This window comes from Haliotis cracherodii, unplaced genomic scaffold (genome assembly GCF_022045235.1).
Source record: "Haliotis cracherodii isolate W230 unplaced genomic scaffold, xgHalCrac1.p SCAF_4, whole genome shotgun sequence".
Taxonomy (NCBI): Eukaryota; Metazoa; Mollusca; class Gastropoda; order Lepetellida; family Haliotidae; genus Haliotis; species Haliotis cracherodii.
The window spans coordinates 15,239,618-15,259,987 of NW_027266297.1; the positions used below are offsets into that span (position 1 = coordinate 15,239,618).

General features: G+C 41.0%; 1 protein-coding gene across 7 annotated transcripts in view; it reads left to right on the forward strand.

The window, feature by feature from the left end:
• The window catches only part of LOC139479924 (receptor-type tyrosine-protein phosphatase mu-like), a 195,115-nt gene that overhangs the window by 100,436 nt on the left and 74,309 nt on the right, over positions 1-20,370 (forward strand). For 5 of the 7 annotated variants that reach the window (XM_071262850.1, XM_071262853.1, XM_071262852.1 and 2 more), the window contains 7 exons: positions 1,988-2,125; positions 7,638-7,784; positions 8,569-8,859; positions 11,838-12,170; positions 13,214-13,305; positions 14,759-14,996; positions 18,067-18,290. In XM_071262850.1, coding sequence (XP_071118951.1) covers positions 1,988-2,125; positions 7,638-7,784; positions 8,569-8,859; positions 11,838-12,170; positions 13,214-13,305; positions 14,759-14,996; positions 18,067-18,290 — 1,463 coding nt within the window. Of the gene's footprint in view, positions 1-1,987; positions 2,126-7,514; positions 7,545-7,637; positions 7,785-8,568; positions 8,860-11,837; positions 12,171-13,213; positions 13,306-14,758; positions 14,997-18,066; positions 18,291-20,370 lie in introns of all 7 variants that reach the window. The other 2 variants (XM_071262856.1, XM_071262857.1) reach the window with 2 other exon arrangements.

The window sequence follows — 20,370 nt, forward strand, 5'->3', positions numbered from 1 at the left end:
GACCGTAGAAATCCAGATCTTCGATAATGACAATTCGGTATTCGCAATAGCCCAATCGATACGATATGGTTCTTTGATAAACGTTGCATTGACTGTATGAGGCACTGTTTCCCTGGGTAGAAGAGGTCTTCAGCAACCCATGCTTGCCGTAAAAGCCGACTATGATTGTCGTAAGAGGCGACTAACGGGATCGGGTGGTCAGGCTCGCTGACTTGGTTGATGGATATCATCGTATCACAAATGCGTGGATCGATGCTTATGCTGTCAATCACTGGGTTGTCTGATCCAGATTCCATTATTTACAGACTGCCGTCATATTTCTGGAATATTGCTGAGTGTGGCGTAAAAAACGAATCAACAAACAAAACACTGTTTCCCGATCCCACTCACATAAATATCTCACACAAAACATATTGAAAACGGATTGAGTTGATATTTAGTACATAACAGTAAATACTGTGTGCTGACACAATTCATGCCGTGATGTGTCTCGTTACCCTCGCAAAATGACGTACAGATGTCATCAGATTCCAACCAGACTTTAACACAGCCATGCATTTAACAGTCGCAGCCGTAAGTTCGCTATGTAGAGCGTGGTTCTAGGTACCGGTCCACAAAGCGATTTTAGCGTTACGATGATAGTAAGTTGTGTTTTAAGTATGAGACTTACAATGGTCTAAGCGGTGGGGTCACTTTGTAGAATGTGGCAATGTTGGTTACTGCAGGGAGACTAATGGTTACTGTCATCGAAGCCCGGCGGATCGTTGGCGAGGCAATTAACACTTCTCTGTCTGGTCCAGACACAGATGTGGAACCACCCGTGGTGATGCTGTATCCTCTGCAACCTCTACTGGTCGTAAGATGCGACTGAATTGATCGGGTGGTCAGGCTTGGTGTCTTGGTAGATTGCGTGTCATCGTACCCCGAGGGTGTGGGTCGATGTTCACAATATCGATCACTGGAATGTCTGGTTCAGACTCGCCGTCGTATAACTGGACTGTTGCTGAGTGCAGCGTTAACAAAACAACAAGCATGTAATATAACCGTAAAATGAAAGTCACTCCCGACAGCTGATCATAGGTGGTACTTGCAGTTAGAGCCAAGTGATGTGATGGTCGAACTGACTGATTGTGTGTCATCGTAGCCCAAGGGAGTAGAAAGGTGCTCATTCTATCAACCATTGGTTTACCGGGGCTCGACTATTTGTTGTCATTGTTGGACCATTGCTGACTACGGCATGAAAGACATTTGCCACTCCCAACAGAGTCCTACCGTGAAACGTTTATCGATTCAACACCTGTGAGGCCGCCTGTAGAGCGTCGATCCCCGGCCGCGTCTTACAAAAAGACGTTAAAAAATGGTACTTGTTGTTACCCTGTCTGGTGTTCGGCATTTAGGGGATAAAACAAGGAATGGTCGGTTCGGAGTCAGTATACTGCGTCTTGAGTGGGGTATTCATGTTAAACTGTGGCAGGGTATCTCAGTGGGCTAGCACTATAAAATGGGCATCAGTCCGGACTAGTACAAACAGACACACACACACACACACACACACACACACACACACACACACACACACACACACACACACACACAACGTCGTGCACGTTGCTTTATAAGTGAAATATTCTTGGACGCGACGTTAAGCCACATTTCACCTGCGAAACGTTGATAGTTGCTCGCACTTTCCGCCACTTTTTCTTAATCCATCACAACTGCGGTGTAAGACAACATTCCCCAACCCCCTGGTCGTCCATGTGTGACACCCTACCGTGGAACGTTTGTCGTTTATCAGCGCCCATACTATCATATCAGCGTTCGACAACAACCCCAGGCAGCACCTCAGTGTAACACCTATTTAAAACGCTGATGGGTGTTCACACTATCGACCTCTGGCTCTCCGTAACCGGCCTCGAAACGACTCAACTCATAATGGTTATTATCCAACTCACTGCAGCGTAATATCAATTTGCTTTCTCTCCTTCAGATTGCCCCCCAGCCCGATTTGGCATCAACTGTGGGAAGGAATGCCACTGTAAGGAGTACTCGGAGAACTGTGATAGCATCCTGGGAATGTGTAAGAGCGGCTGCGCTGCTGGTTGGACTGGTTACGACTGTCAAACACGTAAGTGAACCAAACGCACTGCTTGCGTCTTCTTGCATAGGGATCAGTGAAACTAGAGTCAGCGCTAAAACCTATTCATGCCACCTATAACCAGAGATTGATTTACAGCAAAAGCAAAGTTCAGTGGTTCTCAAATTAAATAAACGTTTAAATAAATATTATATATTTATTTTATGTCAATGTCTTAAATGATTATATTTCATAAATATAATAATATAGAAAAGTATTTTCAATTGCAGAGAGTTTCGAACGTACATTTCTGATTCTTGAAAGATGTTCGTGTGTAGTTTCAAGGAAAATATTGCAATATGAGGCCTTATTAACACATTAAAGAATGAGTATGTGTATTTATATCGCGTGGCGTGTGTTCTAAAACAAAATTAAACTTGAGTATTGTAATTAAGTCGCTTCCTGCAAACCTTAAGACCACTTATGCCAGTTTAATTTTTCATGCACACATCTCATTCTAATACAACAAGTTTTGATTCAATGTGTGCGTCCATCCTCAACATCTGTAAAGTATTTACCAAAACCTTAACAGGATTACGAAAAACACCAGAGCCTTGGAACAGTTAATTTAAGCCCACAGAGAGACATTGAAAATCGATTGATTTAGTTTGACTTAAATGTCAGAAAAATTTGTCCAAAAAGTGTCTTCTTTACGGGATATTCGTGGGTCCATGATGAAAAAGGACAACAGCTTGACTCTAAATCATAGAAGATTACAGAAGACTCGAGAAAATTTCAAACAAAAAATCGCAATTTGTAGCGTGTTTCACAGAAATGATAGGAGAGATTTAAATCAAAGAACAAATAGCTCTACCACTTGTACCACTCGTCTTGATTTGAACATCATGTACAAAATTAAATCTAAATATTTTCAGAGGGCAACAAGAATTGTTGATAACTGGACCGATGCAGGCAGGGAGAGACGCCCGTTATATTAGGCCGTGCAATAAAACACAGGTTGATTATAAGGCGCCCTGACACGGTGCCACAGATAAGACTAAATTATGAGATAGTCCTTCAGATTGGAGCCACCTCTTGCTGTAGCATAATATTACCGATCAGAACGTGTGAGAATCGGCTACTTCATTCTAACTCACCCCCGACGTAAGCTCGTAAAGATACAAATCACTCTTTGTAATGTGATTATTCCTGCGTTCTCTCCACTTCTATTGAGTCATAATTAGGATAATTCTCAAGGCTGTTCATTGTGATTGAAAATGATCGTCTTTGATTGAATATAACTAGCGCTGGACAGAATCCTGCCATACATAAATCTCGTTTCGGGAAATACTGTGTTAATTTCTGCAAATGCCAGGCTCCTGTAAAATTTTTCCTTCGCTACAAATCTAATTTTCTTCGATTTTCGAACGTATAGTTGACCTGTAATTATCAAAATTATTGTTTTTAATGCAAGTATAATCGGGGTGATGATTTAGTCAAGGCTATCAAGGTATTTATGAAATAAAATCAGCCATACAACATAATCGATGTTCAGTACGTTGTCCCCAACCAGACCAGAACAGACCTCTCGCGAACACCAATTCCACACCGCCAAGCTTCCAGCAGCTTCCACTGTATTGTGTCACTGTTTAGATTTACTGAACAAGAATAATTCTATTTACTCAGCCCTGATACCAAAAGTAAAATTGTCCTTTCACAAAAGCAACCTTTTTCAGGATTGGAATTTACAGAAATTGAATCCTTCTAGACCCGTTCGGCAATAATTGAGCTGTCGAGACCTTGTGAACGTTGATAAAGACTAGTCAATCAGTTTAGTCTACGCAAGAGTGACACCAGTAATGCATCCTTCAAGGGACCTTCCTTACAGGATGTTTCCGCGAGTCGCAGTCTCTCAGATGGTAAAGAAAGCACATTTCTGATTAAGCCATGTTCTCTCCCATCACGAGCCTTCTCTCTGGTCAGATGTACACGCTATTAAGCGATGGACACTAATGCCACCTGTAGGAAATTACTGCTTGTGTGACAATAGTCGAACCAAGGCGGTTTAAGAGATCGTGATTGCCTTCTATAAACATTTATGCTTTAATCTATCTTTGAGAGTTGGTCAATAGCGTAGACCCTTCTTGAGGAGAGCTGGTTCTACGAGCCAATAATGAGTATATAGACCTATCACAGTTGTTCCATGATATTAAAGGGGCCGTTATGGTACAATCGCCTATCAGTCATGTTATTTGTGTTGCCCCTTGGGTGTTCTGTAGTTGATACAGGGATATTTAGTCACTTTCCTCGATGGTCGTGTGGCACTATTGTTGGCTGATAGTTCTATGCCCTCTGTTTGTATGCAACACTGGAATTTTGCACATGGCTATGCATTATGACAAATATTTGGATATTTATCTCGGTTTGTGTTTTATGCGTTTATGATTTCTTTTTGATTTCATTTGATTTTCTTCTTTTCTCTGTTTTGTCCCTCGTCTCTCACTCGCGAAATCTCTCTCGTCTCTCTTTCTCATTGTATGTCTGTGTCGCTCCTTTTCTCTTTTGTTTGTCTCTCTCTCTCTCAATTCTATGATTTATCTCTTGCTTATTCAAAATTTCTTTATTTCATTTATCATTTATTTATTTTCTGCCTTCTTCTTGCTAGAGTCAAACAACAAAGGAATTGTTGGCTATTGTTATCATCCATATCGACATCTAACCCTGGACACACAACGTATGATGAATTATCCACTGACAGGCCCGATATCGTTCCGTACTCCATAATTGGGTATATACACTAGGGAATATCAGCTTCCATATCTATATAACTCTTGTTTATCTCGTTAATCATAGCATATGAAATATTCTGGATTCTAACGTCATAAATGCATCAATTATATGCTATATCTCGTTATGGGGATGTTTTGCTGGAACGTTTTGGAAGTGATCGTTTCCTCATCCCTTCTGTCAAAGATGTCTGCAGCAGATAATACACTTTAAGGTGCATGTGATGAATCATATCGCTATTCTAAAAGAATTACTCCGACACCGATAACCTTATGCTGTGAATATACTTTTTAAAAGGTTGCGTTTATCTATACCGCGCACACCCGTCCGATAACACGCGATGCGTTTGATAATAAACGTTGCGTCCGACATGATTCTTACGTAATGCTTTAAAAATAGTTCAGTGTTCTCAAGATGGGTCGCTGGAATACTTAGCCCTAGGTGTTATGGAGGCTTTGGTCTGCCCTTCCGTACCATGGGTACCCGGGAGTAATGCGCTAGTACGGTTTAACGCCGCCAACAGGACATGTGTGTAAGTTACATCCAGTCTTGTGGGACTGTCCACAGTGACGCTGATCGTTTGCCAAAAGAGATTCAGGTGACACACACATGCACGGGTGTTGTGATTGAAACGCCATTGATTTTTGTTTGTCTTTTGTTTAACGCCCCGTTAGTCGCCTCTTACGACAATCACAGTCGCCTTTTTACGGCAACCAAGGGAGGCTGAAGACCTCTTCTACCTCAGATCTTCACGAAACGCCAGTGAGCATAATTGGGGCATACTTTCAGTTCTTGTCTGTCGCTGTAATATGACATACTTTCACGAAGGATAGGTTTACCAATTGTAAAAACAAATGACCAGGTCATCTAAGAAGCAGGAAATCGAGGTGTGGAATTGCGTCCCTAAGTCGTGCTAGGATCCGCTGATCGTCGGTTCAAATTCCAGATTGGCCCTGATTGTTATCTTCGTCTGTCAGTATTATACCTGTGCGGTATATAACAACGACCTCCGTCATTTTGCTCTTTTATGGATGCTGGCACGCCGTGATATAACTATAATACCCAGTGAGCTAACTACCATAATAAACGTACCTCTCCTGAAACATCACTAAAATCCATGTCTAATTATGTGTGCCTAAACGTTAACGAGTGAGGTATATGCATAGTATTCAACTTCCTTCGGAGAAGTGAAGATCAGGGGTTCGATCCCTTGGAAGGGTTAAACAAAAAAGACGTTAAAAGACGGTACTTGATGTTTCCCTGCCTGGCGTTCAGAATTAATGTGTTAAATCAAGGACTAGTCGGCTCAGTCAGTATAATGTGGATGTGGTATCCATGTGGCGTTATATCGTAGTGGGCGGGCCCTATAAAATACATTGTATAAACAAATGCTTGACTCAGCTGTTGTCACCGCGCGACGTGTACATGGAACTGCTCTTCCAGGGAGCGCCGTCAGTCCGGCTATACATAGCAACAGTCAAGTACGACACATTTTATAGAAGATAACATCAATTGTCATGAACCACTTACTAAATAATCTTTAATTAAGAACCCACGGTTCAGTGACTATATATACATGATTATAGTGGCGCACAAAAATATCAATCACCAAATATGACTTAGCTCCTTTGGGTCTATTGACCTCGCTTGCGTGATTTGCACAGTTGATTAATGAGATTATAGACGATCGATCTCCAGCTGTAGGTGTAAGGACTCGCTGATTGATTTCTTAGACTGCGATACTTGAATTGGACATGCACATACACAAACTGCATTAATGAGGAACACACTTGAGTGAGTTTCCAATAAGTTAAAGAGAAATACCATTGACGGATAAAGGTTTTGATTGCTGAATATAGACCACTTAGTGGATGCATACCCTCCCTTTAGTGCACATGCTGACAATCCTGCTATCTGAACCACTTGAATATACATGAGTATTATCTAATAGCAATTCGCTTTACCTAGAATGGTATTCGTTCACTGATTAGTATTTATGGTTGTACTTCATAACTATTTTCAAATCTGATTCGCCAGAAAAAAACCGAGGGCTAGAAAATTCAGATGTTAGAATGTCCCTGTAATAATCAAGTTGTACATCGTCACACCGAAAACCCGGGTTCGATTCCCGGCATGGGTACAATGTGTGAAGCCCATTTCTGGTGTGCCCCACCGTGATATTGCTGGAATATTGCTAAAAGCGGCGTGAAACCATACTCACTCGCTCTAAAGTTGTACATTAACCAGTATGCATTAGTACTGGTTAATTATTTTAACGTAAATATGTATTGATTTTCGTTTAGAAATAACGAAAATACAACAGTACGGACAGATCTTACTGTTGTTCCATTAAGTAAAATATGTGGATTCGATGGTTACAACGAGTGTTAGATGTTGATACATCTTGGAGGGGGAACCACCTTGGAATTCAACGTCACACTGATACCGAGGTACATCGTTCCCGTAGCTATGGCTCAACCGCCATATCATGCAGGGTAATGAAATGAAGCTGAAATATTGCTGAATACTGTGACGATGTGTACTGGTTGAATACAAACATCTGTATTATATAGTTCCTATTTCTTAAAACTTGACATTCATGTGGGCATGCCTAGTTTCATACACCAGTAATGGATGACAGTAATGGTTATAGGGAGGCGAACTTGGTCCATGCCGGAAACGGGTATGACACTTTAGAGTTATCTCCCCTTGGCACAGCATGTAACGCATGACTAGTTTGACGTGGTGTGTTGATTGACTGAGTTTGACATTTCAGCCACTCCTTGCCCCGCCAACAGGTATGGGTGGGCCTGCGCCAAGGAATGCCAGTGTAAAAATAAAAAGGACTGTGATCGCTTCACTGGACCTAAGTCCAGTTGCAAATGCAAGAAGGGATATTTTAACCCTCCGCTTTGCGAACCAGGTAACTTCCGAACATGTCATTCTAACATTTCGTTGTTGTCGCTAAACGTCGCCGGCTTTTAGCTGTGGTTTTTCGTTTTTGTTCTGTTAGACCTTTGGAATGTCATTTGATTTTACTAAAACAAAATTCAACATTTCATAGATATATTCACAAATTTTCGCAAAAGATATATTTGGATTTTTTTGGTGGTTTTTTTTGTGCAATGTCTTTATAACTTCTTATCGTGAAAAAAAGTAATCTATAAAATGCATTGTTTCCGCGTTTAAAGAAATCTAAGAACATTTCAAGAGACAAATATCTGTTATGATGGTAACTTGATACGACTTTCATTACCAGGAATTAGTATTTTGAAACAATTGTGGTGGAACTGCATGGTTTTGGTTTCTAGTTGTGCACCAAATTGCACCATGTTTTGTTCGTAGTAGACGCATTTGTTTCAGCAATATGGCGGCTGCTGACATCTTCAACCATGTTTCATTTAAATTCACGGAATGTTGCGTAACAATAAAGCATGATAGCTAGTTTCCGCACACTAACACTGACATCTAATTCAAATCTGGCTTGCATAAAACTATGTGAAGAAATAATTCTCCTCATTTGGACCAAGATTTCCTCAACAAAACTTGTTGAATACTACGTATTTACATGTTTGAAATGTCATTTTAATTCGTTAATTTCAAGCCAAATTTGAACCATTTTGTGCATTTGGACAAATTCTAACATTTGTATTCGTTGGAACATATTTACACGTGTTTTGACATCCGAAACCCACTTTAACTTCCAGTAACCGCTCCCCGTATTGTCGCCTTCGAGAACACGGTCGTGAATCCAGGGCAACCCTCGGTCTTTAATTGTACCGTGGCTGCCTTCCCTACCCCGTTCGAGAGTGAAATTCAGCTAAGAGGTCCCTCCAGTAAAAGAATCACCCTCTTGGAGTCTAAGACCCTGGATCAGTACCAGTACACCAGGATCAACCTCTTCAAGGTCAACTACATCATGACAGGGGAACGATACACGTGTTTTGTCCAAGCAACGGCAGGGTCCACTTCGATGACCATCCTGGCCGAAGTCTACGGTAAGCCCCTTAAGGTTTGGTTTGGATGGATGAATTGGAATTAATGATTACTTTAACGATTGAAACTGACCTGCGGAATTGGGAGGTAATGACTTCCAAGTGTAAGCGAATTGGGGTCACAGGCACCAAAAAACCCGTTCGATGAAATGGAACTTTGCTTGAACGGATGACCTTTATCACACGATACGTGGAACTTCAATCACAGATGTAGCGGGTTGTCTCCCGGTCTTATTCTTACGGATTTATTTGAGAAAAATATCACTTCGGAGACCGATTTATTACTTGTCATGTTGCGAGGCTTCTCGTAAATCCCACTGATCTGAATGACACATGTGATAATAGAAAACTACAAATCGTTCTTTGAAGTAATCTCGTAGATACCTGTTCCCATGGCAACAAGGCTTCGCATGCGAATGACCATTTTGGCCATCCTCTCAAATAATCCTACATGATGGTCATTTATTAAGAGATTGGTGAAATATTTCTGGTACAAAGTCCCCGACGTGTTGCCGTAAAGCCGGGTTTTCCTTGATACTTGTTTTGCGTGGGACAGGCGAGGTTCAGGGAACTCCCGTCAGATCAAAGCGTGTGGCTGTAGATTTCTCTGAGAAACATTTGTCCAAAATCATCCAGTAAGCCAGATATACCCTAATCTTATTGATTGCTCCGTGACACAGAACTAATAATTGCAAAAGGGAAACACATGCCACCAGAATGGCTGGTTTGGTTAGAGTAGCATGGCTAGATATTGATTTTCTGTTTGTTCTGATAAAGGTCTTCTCGATGGAATTATCTTACAAATAAGATTTTTAAAATTTCATTAAAATCGAGGACTTTGTTTTCACTATGAAATTGTCTTCAGTGTGATAAGGAAGTTAAATATACTTTCACATCATGTTCTTTAATGCTGAACTTCACAAATTAAACTTTCAGCGGTGTCTGAATAAATATCGGAAACGGTTGATATGGTTGAGTTTAATAATGACACCATTTGCCCGGCGGGTAATATTTACTGACAGCATAGGCATCTGAAATACAGAGCCGGGTATTAGGAATATTCCATGAGCTGTTGTTGTTAGACAAAGGTTAACGACCGCGTGAAGTTTATGTAAGGACATCAGTTGGGATTTTAGGTTCTAAATTTATCAGGATCATGTTAGTTTTATGGAATAATTGGCAACAGATATTTTTCTTGTCAAGATTAAGCACAATCCTACAGCAGGGTTCGGGAAAAAATATTTACAGAGCGCTCCGGGATTTATCGATTAATATCTAATTGAAAGATTTGTGTAAATATCACGTCTTCATTATTCGATATCTAGGAAAATATAAACACGAGGTATTGAGAGCTTGATAATGCGAGGAAAGGTTATATATTTCTGAATATTCATTACGTCAAATTGTGCCTAGTTGAAAGGAAAGAAGACATTTGCCAAACAGAATGTAATAAATCCTCTTAGAGGTCCTAATTGATGTACACACATTGGCTGCAGTTGCTTGATTGATCTCACGATCGTCCTGTTCTCATGTCCTGCACATCCTCATTGATCCTGCCAAAATGAAGGTCGTGTGTAATTTTGTGTCAATTGATTTCTTTCATTAGTTGTCGATTTCCCTTTGGAAGCTGTTAATTGATAAAAGATCATTACAAACGAGACTGACCTTTGCGTCTCGGAGTCAAAGAAGATGCCCTTGTTTGCGCTGTTCGCATCAGGTTAAAATGTCATGGTTTTGTCCACTTTCCGGGTTACGTGAAAAGGAAGGCTGATGGAATAAAACGAAACGAGCCCCTGTCAGGTTTTAAAAATATCGTGGTTTTACCCGGCTTCTGTAAACAACAAACATGTCGGGGGCTACAAAAAGCAGACCGGTGTTACAGTTCGGAACGAACTATTGTCAGGTTGTAAGATTCTCAGGCGACATATAAGTCCTCATGGGTTAAGCTTGTAATGGGTATTCCATGTAGCTCGTGCTGACTAAGGGTCTCTTTTGTATTTAAATCACCGGTTTGTGGGAAAGAAAACCTCCTCAGCACACTGTCTGAGCCGCGATGGGATCCAGACACATAACTCGACCTTTCAGTCAATATGTCCTCATAGATTAATTAGCTGTTTAGTGTCGGCGCCTTCTGTGGTGCTTCCGATCAAGTGTGGAGAAAAGGGCGAAGTTATAACAGTCTCCTTACCGGGAGTAAAATATTCAGAAATGTTTTATGGTTTTGTTGAAAATATAAATAACCATTTACAGACCTTTTTTTGTCATAAAAAATGAAATTCTCATTGTAATTCAGAGGTTCAGAAATGATCACACGCTCAACCACAGTTATGCTCAAAAGCTCTGTGCCTGTAAATGTTGTTGATTACATCCTTAGACCTATTTACTAAATTTACGAATATGCTCATAATTCGGTGAAGTATTCATGTCATATCCAAATTTTGAAATGAAATGAAGACTCACGGATAACCTTAGACTAAAATTTAGTCTATGAAATCTCATATTACACAATACCCTTCTTGGCTCTCTTAAGAAACAAAAGAAATTCGCTTCGCTGTGGAATAGAGCTAGCTAGACATGTCTAGACTTGCCTTTGTATTCGTTTCTAGATTTTCTTTCATAAAATAAATATATTCCACAGTCATGGTGCAGGACTAGGATAACCTAGTAACCTTAGACGCCGCAATTTGCTGCACAATTACTTTCCTTCGTCCGACCAGGATCCGCTGATCGTGGGTTTGGATCCCCAATAATGAAGTATGGTCTGTCAACACCATACCGGTTGGTTTCACCATGGTGGTAAAAATACATCCAACCAGCGTCACCTTGGGTTTGGGTCCCATGCGCCATAAAACTGACAATCGAAGAAGCTAAAATCTGTTATAAACGTAATCAAAAACTGTTACATTCATAATCAAAAACTGTCACAAACGTAATCAAAAACTGTTGCAAACGTAATCACTCATAAATTCTTGGTTTGACAGAACCCCCGCGTCTGAGTCGGGCTCCGCAGGTCAGGGAGGGGTCCGTGAAGGCCACTAACATCACCATCCAGTGGCATAAGTGGAACGACAAGACAGGGGACACGGGGGACGGGCCCATCTTGTGGTACAGCATCAATGTCAAGGCCAAGGGAGAGAAGATGTACACCATGACCGGACTGGTCTACCATACTTTTTGTGAGGACATGTGTTCCTTCACAATCACGGAGCTGACCCCCAATACCAAGTACGCCATCTACGTGGTCACCAGGAACAAAGCGGAGGGAGGGGAAGGACCCCCCGGGCCTATAATACACGTCAACACTAAATGTGCAGGTGGGTGCGTCACTGAGTCGTATAGAACAGGTGAAGATTCGAGTTAGAATTGGTCTTCAGCAACCCATGCTTATCCCAAGAGATTGATCGGGTGGTCGGGCTTGCTGACTTGGTTGATGCATGTCATCGTATCCCCATTGTGTAGATCGATGCTCATGATGAATTTCACTAGATTGTCTGGTCCAGACTCGATTATGTACGGACGATAGAGTCATAGAGTCAGGCATTAGCTCGATATAACGAAAGTTGTCAGCATTATGCATGAATTGGATAGAATTGGAAAGCAATATAACGAAAACATGATACTCTGGTTAACACAAAGTACTTCGAAACAACCGAGTTCGACATAAAGATAACTGTCAGGTGAAAGGAAGGAATTGAAAGTACATGTACTATGAAATGGCGACCGTGGGAGGTAAAACAGTCCACAGAACAAAACATGTTGAAGTATACCAAGCCTGTAATAGTTCATTATAATAGTAACCTGTTAATACATAGCGTAGCTTATATTTTCAAAGCCTCTAACAATGTTCAAACTGGGCAAGGGTGAAATAGCTGCATCTTTGTTCTTCTTCTTCGCCTGTCTCTTAACCTAAACATAATTATGACATATTCCATATCCTTTAGTCATTCATATCAATGACCTGTGATCTTTTTGTTCGAATCCGGCTTCGTGCTGGTTGTGTATCTAGAGTCATCAGCACCATATCCTTAAAATTGTTCATGGGTTTCACCAAAGTGGTAAACGCCAAAGACCTTCTTACCGCCCATCTTCCCAAGCTGTGATATTACTAGAATATTTTTTCAAAGACGCGTTAAACCCAACTCGGTCACTATTGACGCAGTCGTAACAACTAGATACTGACTATGCTATCAAAAGCTGTATGTGCCTTCTTCCCTTCTTATTAATACGTCTAGGTAATTTTCAATGTCCATTAAGAGAGTCGTAGCAAGTTAGTGTTAAAAATGCCTCTGAAAGAAAGATTTACTCTGACAAATCAGTCATGATGATAGTGATATTCAATGTACTCTCCGCGTTTCAGAGCCCCGCCTTGGACCCACGTTACAGGAGGTGAAGACACTGATACAGGTGAACGACACAGTCCCTAGAACCGTCATCACCGTCAAATGGATTGTAAGTATACAGAAATCTATATGAACGTACATCACCTCCATAATGAGGTATTGATATGACGTGACGAAGATGACGTGGGGATTTCATATCTTGTCAATTAGGAGCTGGCTTGAGGGATGGGTCGTCAATAAGAAAGTCTTGGGTGGGTTCTGAAAAAAACTATTTTTGTGGACATAATTAATATTAGGAGAGCTGGTGGGGAGGTGAATTTGGAAGGGTAAGGAAAAGAATGTTTTAATGAGGATCCTCATATATTTTTGGTACTTTCATCGATAAAACCTATCTCACTCACTCACATACTACTTACACCGAGAGGCGGTGGGATAGTGTAATGGTTAAAGTGCTGGCTCGTCACCTGAAGGCATGGGTTCGTTTCCCTATATGGGTACATTATCTGAAGCCTATTTCTGGTGTGCCCTCGAAATGATATATATGACTGGAATATTGCCAGAAGCAGCCAAAACAAAACTAAACTCATTCGATCACTCACTCCATCACATATCGCATCACAATTTATGAACTTGTTCTAGGTTTCTACAATACATTGCCTGAGAGGCATTTTTTCTCCAATCAACCGACGTATTTCCCGGTTTAACATCAAGCAGTGATTCAGTTGCAATAATTAAAAAAAATATATGATTTAAGTGATGTATACGTTGCCCCGTGGCTATAACCGCGGTCTGTTATTGATGACAATAACGATTTCATCCCATTAACTAATTACCGTGTTTAGATTTGATAAACGTTGTCACCCAGCATGCACAATTGATCTGCAGGTGGCATTCTGAGTCTTCGCACTGTACCAGATGGGTTCCATGTCATTTTCATTCTCTCAGAGTGGCACTGATTTAATTTCGTTATTTGACTGACTGTGAGCTTGGTAGTATCAATAATAAATTCATTAAGGGGAGAAGTTCAGTTACAACTCAATAAATTACTCACCGTTTCAACTAACAAAGGGAGATAATTGTAAAGTCAACAAAGTTAACAGCCGCTATCACAAATGTAAAATGTTTGCGCTAATGCTTCCTTTGTACCCTTTGATTTTTCGGAACATGTTTTGTTGGTGTTGTTGACTTTTTGTGATTGTATAGCCAGGTCTTGATATTTTTTCTTTCATTTTCACTAACGTGCTTCACGGAAATGGCATGCCACAAATGAAAAATTAATTTGTGAATATTAAAAAACCCAAATGTATTCACTTGGGTCTTACAGCCAGGCATCTAACAACATGGCGTTGAAATGAACAGTCCCCGTGGGTTTATTTTGCGTGAAGATAAAACCCTACGAACAATAGCGGTCAATCTGTTACCTTTCACCTCTCGCATGCCTAATAAGGAAAGGTGTTCAAATAATTATGCAGTAACTACACGACCGTATCGAACACGGAAAGGCAATTGTCCTAATTATTAAAACTACACTTTATTTATAATATTTTTTTTATGTGACACAGGACCCACTCCCAGAGGACCTCAATTGTGATTTTGCGAAGGAATACAAAGTACGTGTTACCAGCCCTGAGGGGGACGGGACGACCAAGACGTGGACAACCCCGGGGGGTGAAGGGAGAATGATGGTCATCCGGGACCTTAGCCCCTTCACTCAGTACTGCATTCAAGTCCGTTATGTTACCAACAAAGGATTCGTAAGTCCGGATTCGGAACGACAATGCCTGAAAACGCCCGAGACATGTAAGTGCGCCGGCAAGCTGTGGTTCTTGACATGTGGGACACACGCATGAAATATTCAAATAGTGATTGTGTTAAATGGATTGTTTAGATAGGATTAAATGCTGTGAATTCGTGTTGACATTGCCCATACTGAGCGCTAAGTGTTTTATTTATGAGTCATATACGACGACAGCAAAAGCAGTGATGATGATGATGATGATGATGATGACAGCAAAATTGATGATGATGATGAAGACTCATAATTTCTTCATGAACACATCAAATCATGAACTCCGTTAAAAGAGATGTTTCTACCCTAGGGTTAATATTTGCTTGATTTACAAAATAGTTCACATGTTCCTCCAAGAACGTCTTCCGAACTATTCTTTTTTTTATTTTTTCAGTGTGTACGGTAACAAATATTAATTATTTCTCAATCACTTATTAAATGGACTATTGCGATGTCGAAAATTGTTTCTAAGAAGTTGATCGGTAGCTAACAATGCCAACTGAGTATTATTATTATATAATTGATGACAAGGCTTCGCGATAAACCATTAATATCAAGGGCGTGTCGGCATTACGTCAAATTAGGGACACACAAAATGGTATTTTGCTCTGTTTATCGATTTTGTACAATGAAACTACTTTGTCTTTCATAACAGATATTGAATGCCGACGTAAATGGCATTTTTTCAATAAAATGTATAATTAACCAATTTACTTGTATGTGTTGTAAAAAGAAATATTTTAACGAACATATCTTTAATCAGAATTTATAAATATGCTTATATTCTACAATTCACAATCAATGATATAATGAAATTGGGTTTCTTACTTAACTTATCGATTTCTCTTGCACCGAGGTGACCTCATAAGAGAAAAAAATCATTGAACTTTTAAAAAAATCATATTGTCATGATCTCGTTCTGTTTCCAAACTGGTTTATGGTTGACTGAAACAATCGTATGAAAGTTAATATCAGATGGTTCTATCACGAACCCTGTTTCTTCTTAAAAAACGAAATTAATTAAAGTTAATAAATGAAACAAATATTTATCTTAAATATGTGCCCTGTCGAGTCATCGATCACGTGGTTCCAGTCAAGGCACGTTGTGTGTCTTCAAAGGATCACACCTGATGTGCAGTATAATCCTGCCTTGTCAATGTCAATACTTTCAGCTATTCATTATGGAAATGTGCTGCGCGTATGCACTGAAAGCCTTGTCAATTTCGTCTCATGGCAGGTAGATTAAGCACGTGCGAGTGCATGATAGTATTTCGTACGCATCGATAGTCAAACTCAGAACAAAAGCTGTTTTTTGTCAAAAGTTTGAACTTTGCTTTGTTTGGTGTGCGAATTATGAAAAGATTCATCAGAATCGTTTATGATCCATACGCACCGAACCGTGCTGTAATTTAAGCTTTTATGATTTGTGCGTAGAAGCGTGTGACAGAACCACAGCTTTGAAAAAGTCCCCAGGAACTGTATTTTTTTCAGTCTCTCTGATCTACAAAGGCCATTACCTTTTACTAATTGTCACAAGACTGTATCACAATACCCATCGACATCGATTTGATAAATACAAACAAATTATTTATATTTATTATTCCGTGGAGACGTATTGTGAACTACTGGCAAGGCTTTTTTTCACCATGCTGCTGTTTTATTCCAGCTCTCGTATATCTAGTACCATCAAATTATTGAACAACGCACGCAACCGGCGGAACTGTGTCATCGCCACAATGTTATGATTCTTTTGGATCAATAAATAATTCGTACATTGTTTACTGCCTAGCCCAGTTAACCCCGTGCTGAGCGCTACCCTGTCTGGCGCTCGGCATAAGGGGCTAAAGCAAATTCTGGTCGGCTCGAAGTCAGTGTACTCTGCCTGAGGGGGGTATTCATGTGAAACTGGGAATGGTATCTCAGTGGGCTAGCACTATAAAATTAGTTCGGACTAGAACAAGCAGCACCGTACACACACGTGCATGCACGTCGCTTCATAAGTGCAATTATCTTGAACGCGACGTTAAAACCCAGTTCACCTAACCTCACCTCACCTCACCTCACTTCACCCTTGCAAAGCTGTCATCAGCATAAAATAATGCTTTAACATTGTTAAGGTTCATGTACGCCTGCTGAATACGTCCTCATACGTATGAATACGCAAGGGTGTTTCTTTCTGGACTCGCCGCATCGATGCGATGTATTCAATCTCTTTACCGTGTGGACATTACCGGTTTAACTTTAATAATCCGAACGACTCTGTTGGTTCTTGAAAAACCGTCTGAATTATTGAAGTTGTGGATATGTTAATATGTTTTTGGAGCACGGATGACCCTTTCGTCTAAGGCGCGGTAATTCTAGAGTTCCGTCCCGTAGTCGTACCAGGAACCTATTTTCATATGTTCGAATCCCAGATTCACCAGACCGGTGAAGATGTCCGGGGTAGAATAGGTATTCAGCAACCCATGCTTGCCGTAAAAGGCGTTTTTGCTTGTCGTAAGAGGCGACTATCGGGTTCGGGTGGCCAGGCTCGCTGAGTTGGTTGATGCATGTCATCGATCCCAATTGCGTGGATCGATGCTCAGGATGTCAATCATTGTCAGGTCCAGACTCGATTATTTATAGACCGCATTCATATAGATGGAATATTGCCGAGTGCGGCGTTAAACAACAAACCAACCACCCAACCAGATTCACCATGATTTGTGTGTCTTGGTTTGTCAGCGCCATACCCAAGCTCGTGGGTTTCCCGAAAGTGGTATTCGTCGGAGACCTGCATTCCCTTGGGCTTTCCTCCCACATTAACCTGACACCGTGAAATAAGTGGGATATCAAAATACTGTTTAAAGCGGCGTAATGGTCCATTTACTCACTAATTAATTATTACGTCTAACACGGCTTTGTTGAAAACAAATTTAAAACGTTTTCTCAGTTCATCCCCATGTGTCGCGATAGTCTTCATTAATTAAGGGGAATTTCTCCCACATCAAACTGACACGCTCTGACATAATTGTAATGCTGTTCAAAGCGTCGTTAAACCAAACTCACTCACTCACTCTTTAAATTATCTTTTTTTTGCAGTACCTGGTCCACCAACCCACCTGTCAGTGCGCAAGCGCGACATTCGAAGTATAACATTGTCGTGGAACAGGCCTAAACCGGCTAACGGCAACGTGACATCATACAGGATCATGTACTGGGAGGCTGGGTCGGCGAACGCTAACGGGATTGAGCACTATGCAGCCACTCAGTTTGTTGAGTTTGTGCTGACGGGGCTCAAACCGTTCACCGAATACCAAGTGCAGGTGAATAGTTTTATTTTTTTTCATGTTGATACTAACGTTGTTTTTGTGATTCTTTTCACTGTACAATATGTTTTTACAGGTTACGAACTCACTAACACCACGGGGGCACGGGTGGCCCAGTCGTCTAAGGCGCCGCGATTCGCTGTGCAGAGTTGCGTCCCTTGGGCACGCCAGAAACCTATGATTGTGGGTTCCAATCCCGGTTCGCCCCGATTATGTTTCTAGGTTTGTCAGCACCATACCCGTGCTCGTGGGTTTCACCGAAGTGGTAAACGTCTGAGACCTGCATCACTTCGGGCTTTCCTCCCACATTAAGCTGACACGCTGCGATATAACTGGAATACTGTTAAAAGCGGCGTTAAACCCAACTCACTCACTCACTCACTCACTCACTCACTAACACCTCACTACACCACACCACAGTACACCACCACACCACAACACAACACAACACCACACCACACCACACCACACCACCACAACACAACACAACACAACACAACACACCCCATTCCTCTAGGGGATTGAGGAACTGAGTGTTATTTGCACCCAGTTGTTGTTCCACATGTAGTACGGGGATCTGTAAAATTACCAGGTGGGGACAGGCACACCAATGGTCGTAGTGGTCGATAGCATGAGCAACGCCTGGCGTTGTCGGACTACATTACACACAATTAGCCAGGTCCCACATTGTAAACACCCGATCCTCATTTTAGGGTACTATGGTCAATGTGTTTTTTAAGCCAGGTTGGAAAGGGCTGAAAATACCGTTTCACAAAATATAAATATTAACAGAAAGTATCATAAAATCTACTTACCTAACATGATGAAATCATGAAATGTGTCCATATAACAGTAAACAATATGAACATATACGATCAAACCTTAAGCTTCCAGATTAAGAAATAACCGGATTAACGAATCATGTAGCAATGATGAGCTGTATGTATGGATGGAGTCGTTCCAAATGGCCTAGTGGATAGAGCGTCTGCCGGGTGAGCGGAAGGTCGGTGGTTCGATTCCAAGCCGTGTCATACCACAAGACGTTGAAATGTGGTTACTGTTACCCTGTCTGGAACTTGGCATTACGGGAGTAAAACATGGCCTGTTCGGCTTGGAGTCAATTTACTGTGTCTGAGTGGGGTGTTCATGTTAAACTGGCTTTAGTCCGGCTAGTACAAGCTCACACACACACACACACACACACACACACACACACACACACACACACACACACACACACGTCCCCATATAAGTGCAATAATCTTAAACCCCATTTCACCTAACTAACCACACCAAAATGAAATCAAGGCAGATACCGGTTAAACAGGGTCCGTGTTTACAAGGTTCCGCTGTATTGCACTACATACAAGTAAACACACAACGTAATTGTGTTTTACTGGCAGTTTTACACTTTTTATCCTAAACATGTGTCTGGGAACTAAATGTGATAATGTACAATCAATACAAAAAGAACCATGTTGTTTATCAGTTACCTAGCAACAACGGTATGACCATGAAACGATGGCCGAACTTTAATGATAGTATAGCAATTAATTATCTGTCTACACGAAATGTTTACATTTCAAACAGACAGACACCATTGAAAGTGATCTGAAGAGACAACTCACCAAGAGAAATAACAATTAATAGACATTCATGCAACGAAGTAGACCTTAACATCAGTACAAGACGATGTTGATTACAAGCTTTCTGCATGATGTTATCCTGCCGGATGCCACAAGCCAATGAACATCAATAGATGGACATGAACACTAACTCAACATCAGGACCAACAAAGTTGTCTGGATGTCTCTGACGTAGCAGACATTCGAACAATACCGAGAGGTTCAAGATATATTCTTGCATCGCACAGCACGGATAACACAGGGAATGATCAGATTTCATCAGTATATATGTCTGGCTCCGTTGCCGGAGACTGATCTTACTCATGGTTGCGGTGAATGTGCATGTTTGTAATAACTGGGAGATGAAAAGACGCGTTGTGCACTGGTGTGATGACGTGAGTGAGTGAGTATGGTTTTACGCCGCTTTTAGCAATATTCCAGCAATATCACGG